This window comes from Schistocerca gregaria, chromosome 3 (genome assembly GCF_023897955.1).
Source record: "Schistocerca gregaria isolate iqSchGreg1 chromosome 3, iqSchGreg1.2, whole genome shotgun sequence".
NCBI classification, from domain to species: domain Eukaryota; kingdom Metazoa; phylum Arthropoda; class Insecta; order Orthoptera; family Acrididae; genus Schistocerca; species Schistocerca gregaria.
In genome coordinates, this window is record NC_064922.1 from 307,345,482 (window position 1) to 307,367,057 (window position 21,576).

The 21,576-nt window shown below is 35.8% G+C and overlaps 1 protein-coding gene across 2 annotated transcripts in view; it reads right to left on the reverse strand.

The window, feature by feature from the left end:
• LOC126354115 (tyrosine decarboxylase-like) overlaps positions 1 to 21,576 on the reverse strand; it is a 193,229-nt gene that overhangs the window by 30,336 nt on the left and 141,317 nt on the right. For both annotated transcript variants that reach the window (XM_050003508.1, XM_050003509.1), the window contains exons 6-7: positions 13,358 to 13,603; positions 12,627 to 13,166 (exon numbers count right to left, since the gene is read on the reverse strand). In XM_050003508.1, the coding sequence (XP_049859465.1) occupies positions 12,627 to 13,166; positions 13,358 to 13,603 (786 nt within the window). The remainder of the gene's footprint in view (positions 1 to 12,626; positions 13,167 to 13,357; positions 13,604 to 21,576) is intronic.

Below are 21,576 nucleotides of genomic sequence, written 5' to 3' on the forward strand. Positions count from 1 at the left end.
CCTTCATAATTTGTAATTTATAATTTTATTTATCCTGTAGATCATACATGATGTGCAGAGAAGCACATGATGATATAGGACTACTCAAAAATGGATATGAGATGATACATGGTTAACCTTCTAGTAGGATTGCATTTTTTTATTCCACAAGCAGATATACAGCATGTTTTGTGTGCCAATTCTGCTGCTCATTTCAATAGTTACTTTCACATGCTCTTATGCTAGTATTGATATTAATTAGTCTATTATTATGAGCACAGTGGAAAATACTAAGACATAATGTTACATATCTATCTAAGAAATGTCTATACACTGTTGCTCACTTATAGTGGGAAAGAATGTTTTGTTATTTAACATGTTAATAATACTTTATTTAGAAAAGATGATATGCAGCTAAACACATAAACGACATATTTCTAAAAAGCCTGTGAGTATATTTCACTGTCAGCATTGAAAATTAACATATTCATAGTGAATGCCTACAGAAACCATATTACAACAGCTTGCAGACAGGCCATGTTTGCTACTTAATAATTTACAAGATGGTGAGGTTCAAATCAATAGTCATCTGAGTCTGCAGGTGTAACTTGACACTTTTCATAGGTGTAACAAACGCTCGTATGTTTCCTGCAATCAGAATTATTACAAGAATCACACTTTATTATTGTGTTAATATTCTTGGTCCTTCCACAAATAACATAGTATGCCCATTTATTAACCAAATGCTTCTCAACTTGCTCAGCTGCTGCCCAGTACCTTTGAAGGGACAGTGATATGTCCTTGGGAAAGCTCTGAATTTTAGCTCTTTCTAATAGATGTGGTTTCATGAGTTCATAAGCTAGGTTCTTCAGAAATACTGTTCTTGGAACCTTTTGATTTAGTCCATCTGAGTAAAAACGTATTTGGGGGTTAAGACCACCTATCTACAGTAGAGTGAAAAAGATTACCAAAGGCCACCTTCTCATTATACAAGCCATGGAATGTGTACCACACATATGGTCAACTGTATCAATGCCACCCTTAGTGGCAGTGTAATCTCACATAATCTCTGACTTTTGAGAATCTTCATCAATAGTACCTGATTCATGCATAGTTGACAACAACAAAACAACCTTGTTCTTCTTCAGTACGTATGAAACCAATGTCAAATCATTTTTATATTCAAAGAGAGATGAACCAGACACTCGATTTTTCTAAGGCAGGAATTCCAAGCCACTTTCTCATTTATTCTTTCTGAGTGTCCCAACACATGTAAGCCTTTTACCTAATAGTGACCTAGCCAAGGGGCAACTTGTATACCAACTGTCCACAGATATATTCCTACTGGATCCCTCTATATGACTGATAAGTCTGTGAACTTGTGAACTATTTCTGATGTTGAATTTGAGACTGCTTAAGATCCTTTGGGCTGCTTTCCACAACATACCTCCAGGAAGGTTTTAAAATAAAAAAAAAAAAAAAAAACGCTTTCGCATCACAAAGAGCAAATATCTTAATGCCATATTCAGCAGGTTTGTTGGGGATGTATCGCACAAATCCACAAAGACAACGGAAAGCTTGAAATTTCTCATCAGTGGCTACAAACTCACCAATGCTGTGCGTATTTTTGCAATTGCTTGCAAACTCATCCAGAAATGAATGTACTGTGGCCAGCTTATCAGATCTTCTCCTCTCTTCTGTTGTGCTTTTATCATAGAAACGAATACACTGCAGCAAGAATAGAAACTGAATGAAGCTCATCACAGTTCTTTCAATTTCAATTCCTGATCCATCAGTATTCCACAGTTCCATTGCATTTGTGTGGTTAACTTTCGTCATTTCTAAGAGATAAAGTAACCCATGGAGTGCAAGTATTTCACTACTTGTTGTTTCTTTTTGGTCTCCTTCTCTCTGATAATCAGAAAATTCTGGTCTGAGCTAAATATATTTGTTTGTATATTTCAGAATAGTATAGATCATTTCCATGTCAATTATCTTGAGGAATCCAGAAATCTTGGTTGTTACATCTCTGAAAATAGCCTTGGGTCCAGGAAAAATGTTTACAATATTTTCCCTTCTCACTTTGCTTGTGGCAGAGCTAGGACTTTTCCTTCATTTAGAAGTTTTGTCTCTTCCAACAACCCAATCACCAATAGAACCTGAATGAGAATTATTGTCTTCATTTTCATCTGACTCATGCTCTTGTTCACTTACAGTGTCATGGTCACTATGAGTAATTACCTCCACTTCTTGACATCATCTGATATAGTGTCTACATCTTTTGTAAAATCTGGATCTTCATTCAAGAGACATTTGAGTTCCTCTTTAATTGAATGGTTTCTTGCTCTAAAATAAAAATTTATATTGAACATAGGCCATAGAAATGTTGTTAGTAAAATAACCACTATGTTCAAAGGTGTAAAAAAGTACTTACACAACCAGTTGCACAGTGCACTGAGTTCGCCAAAAGTGACAGCATTACACTAAATTCTCTGTTTAACAAATGACTTAGCATCGACAATTACTGCACTGCACAATAATGAAAGAATACATTGGGTTTCAATGATCTCCATTGTTGCCAACATGTTGGATATGCTGATTATATAAATTTGGCACACTTTGCATGGCAGCATGTCTGCTCATGGGTTAAAATGATTATGACAGTGATCTTATAATGATACAAATGTACAAATAATACATGTGTAGTACCAAGAAACAGAAAAGTGTATAGGTGGATACCTTGTGAAAAATTCAGAATTGCACACTATTTCTAAATACGTTCACATTATTAAGGGAAAGAAACATATAAGCAAATAACATTGAAATTCGAAAGTATTATGTACTTTTAAATATCCATTTCTAAAGTAAAACAGGAAAGTTGACAACTTCTGTATCAGGATGTTTGGGGCTACATACAAAGTACAGAACATGGACAGAACAAAGTTTTATATTTCAAAATATTCATCTATACTGTAACAACACTTTTGCATTAAATATTTATAGTCAGGAGGTTTTAATTTTGAAGTGTCTTTTATTGTTTCAATGTTATTAGGTAGCTCATTGAACGGTTTGTTACCTGTTTGTAGTGGTCCATTCTGTTTTAATATTGTGTATGCATGTTGAACACCTATATCAGGGGTGGGAAAACATTGCATGCAGCTCATGAGTGCACAGCGAAGCACATGTGCTGCTGGCGTGCAATCGTCGGCCAGGGCAATGGCAACAGCCAGCATGTTGCGACAGCGTAGTACCAGGCTAAAGCTGCAGACATTGATGTGAAGCAACCACTACGTAGTGAATGTTGTATTTCAAGAACCAGAAAATGCAGAGTGGTTCAAGGAAATGGAGAAAAGGAGATTTGCTATCTTTTAAAAAGGAATGAGAGAATCATTTTTTCCTCTGTGCAAAAATGTGAAAATTTGAAATGTTTAATATGTGGCAGTATTCTCACTTGTCAGCGGAAGTTTAGTATTGTATGCCATTATAATAAATTTCACAAGGATGAGTACAATTTAATGTCAGATTCTGAGCAGATGGCGAAACTGACTGAGCTTAAAGAAGAGCGACCTGATGATACGAGATGAATCTGGCATAAGTTGCTGTTGTCACAAGAGATCTGCAACTTTCTTTTGTCATGTCTCTCATCTAATTGATTTAACATTTTATGGAGCACTGTTTTCAATTTTTCAGGACAACAACAATGATGTCCTATGGTACATGCAAGTTATAAGATTGCGCTTAATATAGCAAGAGCTGGAAAACCATTTGCTGTGCAGCAATGACACTGCTGATTTACTTTGCCCACTGAATCAAATCAGTTTTGAGCTATCTTTCTTTCTCGACTGACTGTAAGTCGTAGTATAAGTGCCATGGCAGGTTACGTTTACTGTCAATTAAGGAGCACAGTGCAGGAGTTAATTGCACTTTCCATCACACTTGATTAGTCCACAGATATTTCAGACATCATGCAATTAATGATTTATGTCCATGATGTGGACACTGCTCTGCACATAACAGAGGATTTTTTAGATATGATATCTATAAAAAGCACAACCACTGGTGAGGACATCCTAAAAGCCTTTGAAGAAACTGTCGATTCAGCTGACATTTGGTGTCAGTGACAACAGATGGAGCACCTGCAGTGAAAGGGGAACTGCAAAAAGCAGCAAAACTGGGCAATGTCATGCAAGTGGTTATTTGAGCAGTTAATTATTTGAGATTCCATTGGCTTACACATAGACAGTTTCACACATATTTAGCTGAAATTGGGGAAGAGTGCGGTGACATACCACACCACAGTGAAGTCAGCTGGTTTAGCCACAGTAAAGTACTCAAAGATTTTTTTGAGCTGAGAATACCAATAAATCAGTTTTTAAAGGACAAAGGAAGGTACGACCCCAAGTTAGATGATCCAGAGTGGGATGCCGACCTTTCATTTTTAGTGGGCATTACCGGACACATGAATGCACTGAACACAAGTTTGCAAGGAGAAAATCAAGTAATTTGTGAAATGGCTGAAAAGGTGCAAGCTTTCATTAGCAAGCTTCAGCTGTGGGAACGACAGCTCTCATCAGGGAATGCACTGCATTTCCCTACTCTGTGTACTGAGAACTGAATTGGAAAAAAATATGTTTCTATACTTAGTGCAATAAAAGACGTATTTTTCAAGTGATTTGGGGATATATCATATTTATCTCAAGATTTTGAATGGTTCTCGAGACCATTTGTTGTTTCTGTAGATGATATTCATCTGAGTTTGCAAATGGAATTAATAGATCTACAGTGTAATTCTCGTCTGAGAGACAAGTTTCTTTTGGCAGGACATGTAATAGACTTTTATCATGACTTTCCGCAGCAAGAGTTTCCTCGTCTCCATCTTGAAGCCACAAAGATAATGTCAGTGTTTTGCTCGACATACGTTTGTGAGAGATTTTTTTTTTTGCTTTTATGAAAATTAATAAGTCTCAGTTCAGATCAAACATCAGTTATGAAAATTTATGTAACTGTTTGTGTTTGTTGGTATGTAGAAATTTTATTCCAGACATTAAACATATTGTAAACTCCACCTGTGATAATTAAATAAAACATATTGTAAGTAAAAGGTACTCTTCCAAACCATGATTTCTTTCAAGCACTCCTACTAACCTTATTCCTTCATTCAATAATCTAGGAAACAAAACGCATTACAGAGGAAGGAGTGGAGAGATGGTATAGTGAGGAGGGGAGAGAAGTGGGTGGCCAGCTAGCCCCTGTGTGCATGCAGAGCACCTGTTAACTGCACACGTGGAAGTGCACTGAACACGTGCAAGATTCCTGCTCGCTCCTGATGTATATCCTGCTTTCTCCTTGTGTTGTACAGGTGGACACTCTGGTTAGTCAATACAAGACTGGTTATTTTGTAAGCTTTCCCTAACAAATATTATTACTTGCAAGATATATAGATATGGTAGTGGAATGTTACGAAGTTTCTTAAATAAGGGCTTCCATGAGCTTCTTGCAACAGCATTTTCTATGGCTCTTACATTTCTCTTTTGGCATATAAAACAACTTCTGCTGGCAGATGCATTTTCCCAAAAGATTATGCCATATCACAGTAAAGATTCTGCCTGGGTGAAGTATACATTTTTAGCATCTTTTTCGATGTGCAACCAGAAAGAATTCTGATAGTATAACAAATGGTATTCAATTTTTTGTAATATATTCTGCATGTTGGACTCGTCTTGGATCTTCTTGGATCCATATTCCAAGAAATTTTGTAGAGCTTAAATTTTCAAGGGTTCTGGTAAACAACTCTATGTCTGGTGTTATTATCTGTTACTCCACTCCATAACACCACACAAAAAGAAAATGATCCCCTATATCTTCCTGTACAAACTCTGATTTTCCTTATTTTATTATAATGATTGTATCTCCCTGTGCTGATCAGCATCAATAACATATTTTCACATTAGGAGGAGAAAGTTGTTGATTGAAACTGCAGTGAGAAGATCCCACTGAAACAAGAAATGCCTTTGTTTTAATGATGTCCACCCCAAATCCTACATCATGTCTGTGACACTCTGTCCCCTATTTCTTGATAATATGAAACATGCTGCTCTTCTTTGAACTTTCCTGGTGTACTTTGTTAATCCTAGCAGTACTCCAAAAGTGGATATACAAGCATAGTGTAGGCAGTTTCTTTAGCAGATCTATTGCATCTTCTAAGTTTTCTGCCAAAAAAAATACAGCATTTAGTTTGCCTCCCCACAACATTTTCTGTGTGTTCTTTCCAATTTAAGTTATTTGTAAATGTAATTCCTTTCACTGAATTTACAGCCATTAGGTTCAATTTTTATCTATATAAATGATTTAGGAGTCAATCTGAGCAACTGTCAGGTTGTTTGCACATGATGCTGCCATTTATCACTTAGTAAAGTCACCAGAAGACCAAAATAAATTGCAAAATGGTTTAGAAAAGATACCTGTATGGAGCAAGCAATTGACCCTAAATAATGAAAAGTATGAGGTCAACCACATGAGTGCTAAAAGGAATCCATTAAAATTTATTTACAGGATAAATCAATCAAATCTAAGGACCATAAATTCAACTAAATACCCAGGAATTACAATTATGAAGAACTTAAATTAGAAAGAATACACATAAAATATCATGGAGAAGGTGAACTGAAACTGTGTTTTATTGGCAGAATACTTGGAAGATGCAGTAGATCTGCTAAGGAAACTGCCTACACTACGATTCACTATCCTCTGTTGGAGTACTGCTGTACAGTGTGGGATCCTTAACAAATAGGATTAACAGAGTACATCAAGAAAGTTTAAAGAAGGTTAGCATTTTTGTATTACCAAGAAACAGTGGAGAGAATGTCATGGACATGATACAGGATTTGGTGTGACATCATTAAAACAAAGGTGTTTCTTGTTGCATTTGAATCTCCTCACTAAATTTCAATCACCAACTTTATTCTCCAAATGCAAAAATATTTTGCTGATGCTGACCAAAATAGGGAGAAATGGTCATCATAATACAGTAATGTAAATCAGTTCTTGCATGGAAAGATATAGGTGTTTGTTGTTTCTACATGCTGTTCAAGAGTGGGGTAATAGACAATTATTGTGAAGGTGGTTCAGTGAACTCTCTGCCAGGCCCTTAAGTGTGATTTGTAGAGTATCCATGTAGATGTAGATATATTTCACTCATGTTACTCAGTGGATTAAATAGCCAATTATTGTTAATATTTAAGAGTCTGTATCCTAAACTTCCTCCCCATTGTGCCATTGATGCTATTTAACTTCACACAACATTCCTACAGCAGTTTTTCCATTGCTAATGTCATAGAATTGACATGTCCTAGAGATCTACAGACGAATAAAGCTTCTTCTACTACTACTACTACTACTACTACTATGTAGGTGATGCATTTGACATTTTATCAATAACCTGACTGGGATTTAATTTGTGATAAATGGTTGATTGTTGTCATTTTGTCCCACTATCATCAGGAAGATCACTTTTAACTACCATATTTTTTTTGTCATCAACTAGTCTTTGTTCCCTATTCTCAAACACACCCTCTCTCAAATGTTATGTCCAGAACATCGGACTGCAGTCCATCCAATATGGCTGCCATTTTGTTATTTCCCATGGGTTGGTTCCAAACATAGCACCATCCTTATTTTCATATGTCTCTTTTATTACATACACAGTTTTAAATTTCAATAGAAACAGTTTGAGTTATTTATGAATGTACACTTCACAAGTCCTTAAAATGTTCCTACCACTTGCATTGTGATTGACTGTACTGAGTCTCACACAGAAAAGTCACCATATTGGAATTTACTACCCTGACTCTAACATTAGTTCCTTGGTAGTCCTGAAATCTTGACATCTCCCTCTCTGTAACTGGAAGGATTTGTAATCTGATTGTTCAGTGAGATAAACTTGAAATAATTCCACATGTATTGATTCCTTTACACAATATGATGCTCAACTTCATCTATTAAATTTGTGCATAGTTTACACAATACAGGCTAACAACTACAGATGACAAACTTTTAACACTGGCACTATATTTAAGGAACATTTCCATAAAAAAGCTTTAGCTCCCAAGTCTCTACACAAAACAAATCTACATAAACAATAATCTAACCCTTTCCATGGTGCGTAACTTAGCAATGATAGCTTTTTTGCTATCCTATTAGAAGTGTGATAAACTGACTATATTTATTTTTTGATAATTTTATTTTTGCGATTTAGGACCAAAAACTATATTGGTAAATATATCACCATGGAAACATTGTGAGGTATTAGCACTATTGGGGTAAACGTACTTCCCAACTCCCTTTTGTGAGCTGTTATGTGCTGCCATTACAGACAAAAAAATAATGAACAGTGTTTTCTGTTTTCGTTTTATGTAGGCATATTCTTTTACTTTATTCAAAAATAATTGTTAGCAATGTTAAAGTTTACTTACCAAATGTGGAAACAGTCCTTGAAACTTTATCACCCAGTAAAGGTATGAGTTGATACAGGCCACAATAATGTATATTGCAGAAGTGAAGCAATGTGTTCTGACAATAGTAGTGATCCCATGACAATCAGAAGCCGATTGCTGAACCATAGCAGTTTTTGTACTACCACAAGAAGTCAGGCATAGATAGAGATGGTAAGATGCATTCGCAAAAGCTTTGGGATCACCTAATATGGTACTGAGTATGCTTTCCAAGGACCACAAATGACAGATTAATATTGTGTAACTATACTTCCCAAGCCCGTGCCAGAAAGTACTTTGGTGGTAACAATACTTCCAAATAACCAGTCAAACACCATTGTTTAGAGGGATATATACTTCCTACAGGCCTGAAGGCAATATTTCATAACAAACAGAAACTAAAGCTGGTGCAGCACACTGCCCCTAGATGCCAGGAGTGTACAGAAGTGGTAACACATATTCCCTTAAATGCTGTAAAGAAATATATTTAGTGCAAAATATACCCCCACAACCTGTTAAAGGGTTAAAAGAACACCATAAAGTGTTGATAGTTCTCAGAGTGAGTCATGCAAAAATTTAACAATAAGGAGGTAAAAACATGAATATCAATTGGAGACTGGTTGACACAGTGCGTGTATATACTTTGTGAAGATGAACAGACAAACTGGTTACAGCACAAATTAATAATAGATTCTTAGTTGCAATGATCATCAGATGTTAACCAGTTGATAGCTGGATATGGACTGACTTAAAGAACTTTTGCAAAGATATTTATGATGACATTGTCTGTCTTAGAGATGTCAACAGTTTAGGTAACAGACACTGACTAGTGAAATTTTTAAATACATTTTGATTTAAAATGGAAAACAGGTCAACAGTGGTGGTGATGGAATCACAATGAGCCAAATAGCAACTTGGGTGGAGAACTAGAAAATTGAGAAAGTGGGATGCACTATATTGTTTATACCATACACTTGTGTGGGGATATGCCAATATTCATGTGAAATTCAACGGTAATGAATTTTTGTAATTTGCTTGATTGCTAGATTAACACATTATTCCTACAACCTAAAGTATTTCCTAGTCCACAAAAAAATAGTGCAGCATAATTATGACATTAGTTCTTGGAATAAAACATGCTTAAAAGCCAAATTAATGAAAGTATTTTCTGAAGGGTGGAAATTTTAATTACAAATTACTTTCTAGTTAATAACTTTTATGGAAAAGTAAACCATTTATTTGAAAGAGGGAAATTAGGGCTTTCAAATGAATTGTGGAACTAAGGCAATCATTAGGTCATGATGTTTATATGATCACATGGTTCCTGAGCACAGTAAATTACAAATTTGTCTTAAGCATTTACTGATAAGCTAAATATATTATTGGAATTTGTAGAGCTCAAATAAAGCTGTGTACTACAAATTTTAATGAAAGATAGCTTAGATAGGAATACTGATATTTTAAGGAAGTCTGGTATCGTCACTGCAAGTATAAAATAAAAAGGAAAAAATTAAGTGAGGAAAGAGTATATAATTATAGTTATGGAGTTATTCCATTTTGCTGCATTTCAACCCCCCCCCCCCCCCCCCCTCACTTCTGTCCACCCTCATCCTCATCCTCACCATCCCAGCATTTCCCACATTCTGGCACCTGAATGACCTACCACTCCTTTTAGCCCTCTTGAATCTATACCTCGCCTCTTCCAGAGGAATGAACTGTTGGTTTCAAAAGCTAACATGTATTCATGAGTGTGCTAGACATTTTGTCTCCTGAAGGAAAGCAACAATTCTGTCTCATAATTTACTAGTTTCCATGATTTAATATTTCTTTCATTGAGATACCAAATTTCATCATTTAAGATGGTAAATAGCACATTAAATAACAAAAGAGAAAAAGGTTACAAGGACCTTAAAATTTCTTCAAAAGAATAGATTAAGAGGCAAATTACATATGCATTCAGTTAATAATGAAAACAGTGGCATTCTGGAAGTAATGTCATAGGATGTGATAAAGAGAGCTGAGAGATATAAGATTAAAAAAATTAAAGAGAAAGATTTTTTAGAGATAGAGATAGGGAGAGCACACACATTGTGAAAGTTTATCTAATTTAAGGAGATTTTGCTAACTTCAAACCTATGACAAATGCCCTTTACCCTCCTTCGTGAATTCCCTTCTACAGTAAAAGGGTGTCCTACAGGAAGTATGAGAAATTGAAAAACCTGTTTCATAATTGCATAAACAGAAAATAAAACTGGCACACATGGAGATATGCAGTTCACAGCTAGCTTATTCCTTTTTGGTTGCTTGTGTAACTGTTCCAGTATTTCGTATATGAGCAGAACACTGCTTTTTCAATTGGTCCAACATAATTCATTCATAACTAAAAGTTTTATTTGAAATGTGAACACCAAATTTGTTGGAAAATGGATATATTCATAGGTCCTGGAAAATGGAAAATGGTTATATTTGCCACTCTCCTGCCTCCATTATTTCTATGGCCCTCCATGGCAGAGAGTCTGTACGTGTCTTCTCTGTGCCATACTGCACCATCTGTGACTGTGTACAAAGTGATTGTGGATATGGGACTACCCTGCAAACACTACCCCATTTGATATATGCCCTGATGCCATTTCTAGTATGGTTGTCTGTTGATCGCAATGCCATCTTCTGTGTGGAATATTATTGTGATGACATCTGTTGATAGTTTATAAGATTATATCGTGAATTGGTAACAGGAAGAGGAAACAGCAGTTTGTTGCTTTAATTTTGGGCACCGGTGTAATTAACTATGGTACATTTATAATTTTCATATATCAAAGATTGCAAAAAATATAGAAAGACATGTAACTGGTAGCACTACAGATGCATTTGTTAGAACAAGAATTGTTTCTTCGAACATTCTAGCACAAATAAATAGAACATAACAAAATGAAACAAATCACAAGATTCAAAAGTGGCCACTTCTGTGCTACAGTACTATTTTATCACAAAATATGGTAGTGACCAAAGAAAATCCCCAATGGCCTGAAGTTGTTAGCTTTCAAATATGTCCCATTCAAACCATAAAATTTTGAGAGTGGATTAATAACAGATTTAGAAAAGTTAAGATGGTGGTTCTTTGCTTTGGGTGTTTTACTTTATCTGCCCCCACTTGAGTACAAAGAACATTCATGCAACCAAGTAAAACTGTCAGATAAGTCCTTCTTTAGGATGTTGCTCAGCTCACATGTTACGCTGCACTGAATATCAGTCTGCTGTCAGAGCATTGGCCCATCTCTGGTTCTCCACATTGTTGTTTTGTGTTGGGTTCATATTGATAACACCAGGTCTCATCATTTGTGATGATTTTTAACAGAAAAGAATTGGCCACTTAGTAGCATAAAAAACTAGGAATGAATACTGCAAAGATAGGTACATAATTACCATGATCTGAGATTACGAGGTGATATTTGTGTTTAAATGTATGGAAGCAGTGCTGTCACTAAAACTTTTTACTGGAAATCTCTTCATTATCTATGGAGGTTAATCCATAGCAAACACAAATGAATATTAACTTTAAGCTTTTCCTGGAATACTGATGAAAGGTACACTTTTAGCCACTTCCACCAGTAGTTGATTTCTCATACTAATATCTTGGCTCAGAACTATTGTAAGACATTTGCACAGTTCATAGCAAAATAAGAAGGAAAGAAACAGGCTAAAACCAAAATCAGTAGTAAAATTTAATTTATTATCAATATGAAAGTCATCATTTATCATCATAACACTTAATGGTGCTAGAAAATTTCTTGCTGAGATGTGAATGGGCTGTATTAAATTATCTGCTATCTAATATAGATTTAGATCTGAGGGGTGGAAGTTTCATCTATTTTGAGAAATGAAGAAGTGGATGGGAGGCCAGAATTTTGACAGAAAGAAGGTGCTGGAGGTAATTTTGAAGAATTGGTTAAACATTTAGTAACTACAATGGTTTAAGAAAACTAGTGCCACTGCTGAGATACAACATACTGACTATTTTATGAAGGCATGGCTTTAAAGGTATGCCTAATTTACCTTGAAAAGAAAAAAAGGTGAACATATTACTCTGATGGGCATTAAACAGATAAAGTTAACTTAATAAAATTAATAACAAATCTGAAGAAATAACAGTTAACCTACCTTTACATCATTCATTACTTCAAATCGACTGTCTTTTCTGACAAGCGATTCAAACAATGATGCTAAATGGCAATGCCTTCTAATGTAGTGCTGCAAGCCTTTTATTCCATAGGTTCGCATTACAAACCACAATTTCAGTACACGGAATCTACGGGAGAGAGGTGTTCCCCAGTCATGGAAATTAACAGTTTCATCCATCCATTCATGATCCAAGTAAAGGGGATTCACAGAAAGTGCTTCAATAAATTGTTGATAGTCTTTTAACCATATACAGTTACAATCAAAATTCACAAGAAACCATTTATTTGGATTAACATTAATTGAATGAGCATCTTCAATTCCACTTAGCAAGTATCTGAATTCTCTACAAACAAATGAACTGCCTCCATAAGCAGCATCAACATGCAACCATATCAGAGGATATTTTCTGCAGACCATAGCAATTTCCTTCAGGTTATCAAATGCTGCTTCACCTGTTGAACCTAGTGTTGCAACCACGCAGCATGGAATAAGCCCAAGCTGCAGATCTTTTTCTATTGCCTGCAAAATCATATCAAAAAGGAAAGGAAATGTTTCAAACTCAGATAAGAAAAGAAGCATTATATATAGGTATGACATTATTCCCTAAAATAATAGTCTAAGCATAAAAAATGAGAAACCACACAATGGATCACTAAATTTTACAATAACATACAAATCAATCTGTTTTTTTCTTCATGAAAATTGCTGACCTGCTGTAATGTATCACCCCGCAAGGAACATTTTTCATCAACATCCAGAATACGCAGTCTTAAACAAGCCATTTTTGCTCCTTTTTCTGTAGATGAATGAGCTGCCTTTGATGTGTAGGAAACTAGATTTTTCAGTACGTCCCATTCATCACTGAAATTATAATTTTCTTTATCTTCCAAACACAGTTTAATGGCTTGGTAACGAGCTGCCATTATTGCAGCGAAGATATTTTCACTTGCTGACCCCTGCACAAAACATGGCATTCAGAAACAAAATAGGAAGTGCTAAAACTCAGAAAATGACTGACAAGTTTACTTATGACAAATTGTCATTCTGTTTCATTGAGAAAAATACCAAACATTAGTGAAACAATTTTTTTCCACACTTGATTAGAAATCAGAGCTTTATTTACACATACACAAGTAGAAGCCTTAGAGTCAAGTCAAAGGAAGAAAAACCACAAAAACATTTTTATGTAGCATAGCCATTATTTGAAAGAAAATGTGGCAGAAAATATGATACAGTGTATTAATATAAGCACTGATAAAGACACTCTAAGACAAAAAGCTCATGCACCATGAAGGAATTATCTGAATAGGATGGAAATCAGTGGATGTGGTGTACATGCACACACATACAAAGATTACAATTTCAGAAAAAAATAATCATTTATTCAGGAGAAAGAGCTTCAGAGACTGAACAAGTTAATAAAGCTTTCCACCTTTGGCCCTTGAGCAAACATTTATTCAGCTTGGAATTGATTGACAGAGTTGCTGAATGTCCTCCTGACAAACATCATTCCAAAGTCTGTGCAATTAGCATGTTCATCAAAATCATGAGCCGATTAGAGGTTCCTGCACTTAATGCTCCAAACATTCTCAATTGGAGAGAGATCCAGCAACCTTGCTGACAAAAGTAGGGTTTGGCAAGCAGAAAGACAAGCAGTAGAAACTCTTGCTTTGTGTGGGTGGGTATCTCACTGAGATGTAAGCCCAGCATGGTACCACTGTGCTATAGATGACAACTGAAGAGGTCTTGCTATAAAACAGAGTGGCACCCCAGATCATCAAATCTCATTGTCAGGTTGTATGGCAGACAACAGTCAGTTTGCTATCCCACTGCTGTCCAGAGCATCTCCAGACACTTCTATAGCCTGGAATTTTGTTGCCTGTAATAGAATTTCTTCATTAATGAGTCCCACTTTGAACTAAGTCCCAGTGACCAGAAAAGACATGTTGGAGACTCCTCAGACAACAGTGGGATACCAGTCTGACTGTTGCCCGCTGTATGACCTGACATCGAGGAGTGTCATTTTATTTGATAGCAGGACCCCTTTGGTTGTCATCTGTAGCATGCTTATGGCACAGAAGTATGCTGATGATATTACACACCTGCTCAGATGATACTGCTTTTCATGGCAAGCCATCCTAGGCTTACATTTCAGTAGATTACACCTGCCTGGACATGGTAAGAGCTTTTATTACTTTGTCATAGAGTTAAGCAACAATGTCAACAGCTCTTACACAAATGAATGCCACAGAAAACTGATTTTATACAAAACCAGAGAGGCCATATTTGACTGAGAAGGCTTCATGCTTTACAGATATTTGTCATTCATCTTTAGTGCATATGGTAGTTACTCTGTGTTTATGATTACTGTCATTGTATATGGATCTTTCCATTCATTTCTGTTGATTGTAATATAACACGTAGTTCATTATTATTATTATTGCTATCATTTGAGTAATAATGGTTGTAAATCATAAGAGAACCAGTAATGGCCAAGTCAGGAGATTCAGTGAGCATGCAGAAGGCTCTTAATAATAAGCAAATGGGCTGGAAGTTTCCCTCAGAAATGCTCAGAGTTCCTCAAGCTACTTTAAGAAGGAGAGTACAAGACAAGAACAAGCACATTGTAGGAGTCAATAATGGTTAGATTGAGTCCAGAAAATGCTTCCAACAGAGCTAGAAATTGAGCAATTACATTACATCACATTAAACACCTTGAATCCAGGCTGTGGAACCTGATATCTGAGTTAGCCTCTCTCTCTCTCTCTCTCTCTCTCTCTCTCTCTCTCTCTCTCTCTCTCTGTCTCTCCTTCTCTGCAGCCAATAGGCATCATGCATCACTCTAGGAGAATACGGAGAGGCACAAGGTCACCACACTGCTCTTCCAGCATTTGTTACTTTTTGTGACAGGAGCCACTACTTCTCAGTAAAGCAACTGCTCAGTTTATCTTGAGGAGGAAGTTTGGGTCAGTTAAACCAAACAACACTCCCATTTTGCAGTAGTTCATTCATTCACCTAAACAAATCAAAGGCTTACAAAGAACTGACATGGTGGAACTGCACAAAGATAATGTTTAGTTTAGTTCAAAGACGATACTCAAATTGATGCTGGTGTCGACCCCATTGGCGCCACAATCTCACAAGGGCAGTGTGCACCCTCCTTGTTAACAGTGCTCAGAAGACCTGGATGGTGACCTATTCAAATGCTAAGCAAGCACAACAGCAATTAACTTTGATGATCAGTCAGGAACTGGTGTTACCGCTGTGTCAAGGCCATTGGCATCTGAGCTATCCAAGAGGAAAGAAATTGGCAATCGATTCAGCAAGCAGACATTCATGGCTGGTAAATACCTATTTAATTTAATCACACAAACAATAAACATTTAATAACCTACCTATAATTTATTAACCATATTTCTGAGATGTTTACATGTGATGTTTGAAAATAAAACTGAATATTTTTAAAAGCACTAAACATTTGCCACATTTTGTCAAACAACTCTCACGACATGATATTGTATAAACTTCCAGATAAATCAATGTAATAATCACACAGGATATAACATAGTTTTCTTCCATAAATCACTGCGTAGCTAATGGCTTTAATGTTAACTTCCAAAAATGTAGCTTATAATTCAAAAAATGTACCCACAGTAGAAGTTTTCCATTACAATATGTCATTTTCGGAACACCCACTCTCTACTTACTAATTTTGATAATACATTATATATGTTACAAGAGACCTAATAATTGGAGAAATAGTAATGTAATAGTTATAATATTAATAACTATTACTGATGTTTTTGAAATTGTAAACTATTTTAACACATTTTTTTGAATTACTGTTCTCTCTGAATCATATTTTTGTTAAATGTTTTCATATTTGAATACAAACAAATTGTACTTGACCATCCGTTTGAACATAAATAAAAATAAAAATTTAATGTTGTGTGAAGAAAGGTATTGGATCAGTTTCTCATTGTTTTGTATGTGTCGAGTTCTGTACTAAACTAAAAGTATATACCATTAACCAGTTCCTTTATAGGTCATTATTATTATGTATCTCACTCTTTAAGAAAATACATCATGATACAATGACCGATTACATAGGTAATTCATGAGGTCACTCTGCAATAAACACTATTTTTTAGTAGTTTGGTTACAACTTCATAATGTGAAGAATTACTGTTCTTTAGAGGCCTAGCAATTTTTGTGAGTTTTTCTTGCAAAACCTTGTGTCTGTTCAGGGAGTAAGCAATGTCTAAATAAATCTAACAGTTTTTCTTACAGTAAATTATTTTATTGTTTGTTTTCTGTACCTTTTAGAAAGAATTTATTGAACTTATTAGCCAATGGTTTGAACCTAATATGATGTGCCTTGAAATTACCATTACCATGGAGTTGAACATCATTTGCCTTAACAGAGTTTATTCATTGCATGCCAAATATTATATCAGATTTGCTTTGTTGTCATATATTTATATTTTTGTGTATAATTGATGGGTTTTGTTTGTTGACCCATTGAAAAGAAAAAGAGATTTATATTATTTTAATAATAGTTTAGAGCAGAAGTAACTTTATCATTAAGTATAAGCCCTTAGTAAATTTCTTTCATTGTTGATCCTGTAAATTCCCTCTGAATAGTATAATATAATTGCATTTACATTTACCATTCTGCAAACTCTTCATTAGCTAAATCTGTCACACAATCACAGCTGAGCCCCATCCTCATAATGTATGGTATGGTGTGGTGCTTGTGTCTCAGCTAGGTTGCTGGGGATGGAGGATGCTCACAGGAAGGTTCGGTGGAGGACAGTGATGTAGTGATGTCTTGGTGCTATTGTACTGGTTTACATTGATTGATGTACATGCCTTTCTTTTCTCCTTCTAACTGAAGAGGCAGTGTCCAGAAACCATGCCTTATGACTGGGTAGAGTGCCTCTACAAGTTTACAGAATGGACCTTGATGAAAAAATATGTGTTTTATTATAGCCAGATATGCAAAAACAAATTTGGTTTGTTTGTTTTGGTGCAAAGTAAGGTTTAGCTGTAATTCTTCCATCTTCTTCTTGAGGTTTGCTACAATTCCAGGCATGGCAGACAAGAGAAAGAATTCACCTGGCAACTGCAGATGTTCATCATACTTAAGTTCTGCTATAGATACCTTACAATTCTCCTTCAATACAATATACAGTACCTACAGAAAGTAAATACTCAGCAGAGTATCACTATGAAACTAACTGTTTCAGAAAAGTAGAAAGTATAAGAAATGATAGGTTGTTACATAGTAGCTATGGAAGAGGTGTGGGACAGATCTTGCAGAAAAAATTAGCTGACTGTTACCAGGTCACAAGCTTTTTCAAACCCGGTGCTTGTCTTAGCCTAATGATAGAGAATATAGGATCATTCTGCAAGGGTTTTACAAAGCAGGATCATGTTGTGATAGTGGGTGGAGTGGGAAACAATATTGGTAGGAATCAGGTCTATGATATTGAGTCTGACCTGATAAAAACAGCACCTGCAACAAACCATACAAATATTGACTTTGTTTGTGGTTTGATGCAGTATGATCAGCCCTAATTGAACAGCTCTGCCAGGAGGGACAATACGGAATTAGATCAGGTGCCTTGTCAGGCATTGGTTTGGTCCCTGATGGTACTATTGATAGGTGGGAATTTACAGGTCATGTCTTGCATCCCAATAGGAAAGAGTAAATTGACCAGGATGAGAGTAAAATCTTTAAGTGGGGGAGGGGAAATGCAGCTCGTGGGTGTACCTCCTTTTTATGCTAAGTGTTAAAATGTGTAGAGACAGTAAAATCCAGCCATTCATTAGAAAATTCAAGGCTGTATATGGAAGAGGGAACACCTATGCATTTTGATAAAACTGAATTTCAATCCATCTAGCCTACTGAAATTAGGGAAATAATACGTCGACTCAAAAGTAAAAACTTACATGGAACTGATGGTATTTCCAAAAGAGTACTAATAGCTAATATGAAGTAAATTACTGAAACAGGGCACTTTTCCAAATAGAATGAAATATGCTATTGTTAAACCATTGCATATAAAATGGCATAGGTCTGATGCTAACAACTACTGTCTAATCTCACTTCTGACAGCTTTATCCGAAATTCTTGAAAAAGTAATATATTCAAGAGTAGCATCACATATTTGTAAAAAATGAAGTACTATCAAAATGTCAATTCAATTTTCAGAATGTCCTTTCCACAGAAAATACTATACATGCTTTCGCTTTCACTGGGCAAATATTAAATGCTCTAAATAACTAACTATCACTCACAGGGATTTTTTGTGATCTCTGAAAGGCTTTTGATTGTGTAAATCATGAAATTCTTCTAGATAAGCTTAGGTATTGTGGTATGAGTGGGACAGTACACAATTTGTTTAATTCATATTTAACTGGAAGAATGCAGAAGTTTGAAATTATATATATATATATATATATATATATATATATATATATATATATATATATATATATATATATATATATATATATATATATATATATATATAATTGTTGGGTTCAAATTAATGATGATGTAAATAAAATAGAAAGAAACTTCCACATGGGAAAAATATATTAAAAACAAAGATTCCAAGACTTACCAAGTGGGAAAGCGCCGGCAGACAGGCACATGAACAAAACACACAAACACACACACAGAATTACTAGCTTTCGCAACCGATGATTGCTTCTTCCCTCTCCTTCCTGAAGAAGCAACCATCGGTTGCGAAAGCTAGTAATTCTCTGTGTGTGTTTGTGTGTTTTGTTCATGTGCCTGTCTGCCGGCGCTTTCCCGCTTGGTAAGTCTTGGAATCTTTGACTTGCCACTCTGTATTCATGAAGATGCAAAGGTACATCTGCATCTACAGAGATATGCCACACTCCACTGTATGGCATATGGTGGAGATCACAATGTACCACTACTTGTCACTTGTCACTCCCTACCCTGTTCCACATGCAAATAGAGTGAGAGAAAAATGACAGTCTGTATCCCTTTGAATGAGCCCTAATTTCTTGTACCTTATCTTCGCAGTCCTTAACCAGAATATACATTGGCATCAGTAGAATCGTTCAGCAGTCAGCTTCAAATGTCAATTCTCTAAATTTTCTCAACAGTGTTCCTCAAAAAGAATGTCATGTTCCTTGCGGGTATTCTCATTTGAGTGCCTGAAGCACCTTCCAAAAATTTACATGTTGTGTGAACCTACTGGTAATGAATATAGCAGCATGCCTCTGAATTGTTTCGATGTCTTCCTTCAATCTGACCTGGTGCAGGTACCAAACACTTGAGTAGTACTCAAAAATAGGTCACAATAGTGTCCAATGTCTGGTCTCCTTTACATGTGAATCATACTTTCCTAAAATTCTCCCAATAAACTGAAGTTGACCATTCACCTTATCTATCATAATTCTCACGTGTTCGTACCATTTCATATCACTTTGCACATTAGGCTAGATATTTAAATGACTTCATTGTGTTAAACAGGACACTACTAATACTGTTTCCAAACATTACAGGTTTGTTCTTCGTACACATACACATTAACTTACATTTTTTCCACATTTAGAGTTAGCTGCCATTCATCACACCAATTAGAAATTTTGTCTAAGTTCTCTTGTATCTTCCTACAGTCACTCAACAATGATACGTTACCATACACCACAGCATCATCAGCAGAAAGCTGCAGATTGTTGCTCAACCTGTCCACCAAATCATTTATGCACATGGAGAACAGCAGCAGTCCTACCACACCTCCTTGGGGCATTGCTGATTATACCCTTGTCTCTGATTAACACTCACAGTCAAGGACAACATGTGGGTTCTATTACTTAAGAAGTCTACAAGCCACTCACATACCTGTGAGCTCACTCCACACATTTGTATCTTCATTAACAGCCTGCAATGTGCACCATGTCAAATGCTTTCTGGAAATCTAGAAATATTGAATCAGCCTGTTGCCCTTCATCCATAGTTCGCAGTATGCCATGTGAGAAAAGAGCAAGCTGAGTTTTGCACAAGCAATATTTTCTAAAATAATGCTTATTCATCGACATAAGCTTCTCAATCTCAAGAAAGTTTATAATGTTGAAACTGAGAATATGTTCAAGGATTCTGCAACAAGCCAAAGTTAGAGATATTGGTTTGTAATTTTGTAGATCCACTCTTTTACCCTTCTTATATACAGGAGCCATCTGCACCTTTTTTCATCACTTGGAATTTTGTGCTGGGTGACAGATTCACAATAAATGCAAGATAGGTAAGGGCCAGTGCCATAGAGTACTCTTCATAAAATCGAATTGGAATTCTATCTGGACAAAGCGATACATTTGCTTTCAAATCTTTCAGTTGCTTCTCTATGTCAGCTATGCTTATTGGTATTTTGCCCATACAAGGCTTTGTCTGATGTCAAAGATGGTATATTTGCATGATTCTCCTGTATGAACGATTTTAAATCGTCTTTAGTTTTGCTACCTTCAAATGTCACACCAGTCTGGTCCACAACAAATTGAATGGAAGTCTTAGACCCACTTAACAATTTTACATATGAATTTTCTCAAGTTCTCTGCTAGATCTTTTACTAGGGTATGATGGTGGTAGTTGGGGTATGCTTCATGAATATATCTTTTACTGGCACTAGAAGCTCTACTAACCTTTGCTTGTTGTTATTTGTGCATTCTCTTTAGATTTGTGAGTGCAGCAGCACCTGCTTTCTCAGAATCATATGAATTTTGTTGTTAAACCATGGTGGGTCTTTTCCATCCCTTGTCCATAACTCTCCAGACCACAATTTGCAATGTGCTTAAACTTCACTCATAATTCCTCTACATCCAGCTTACTGGAACTAAGTGATATCAGTTCACTTTCTAAGTGACATGCTAACAACTGATTATCTGCTCT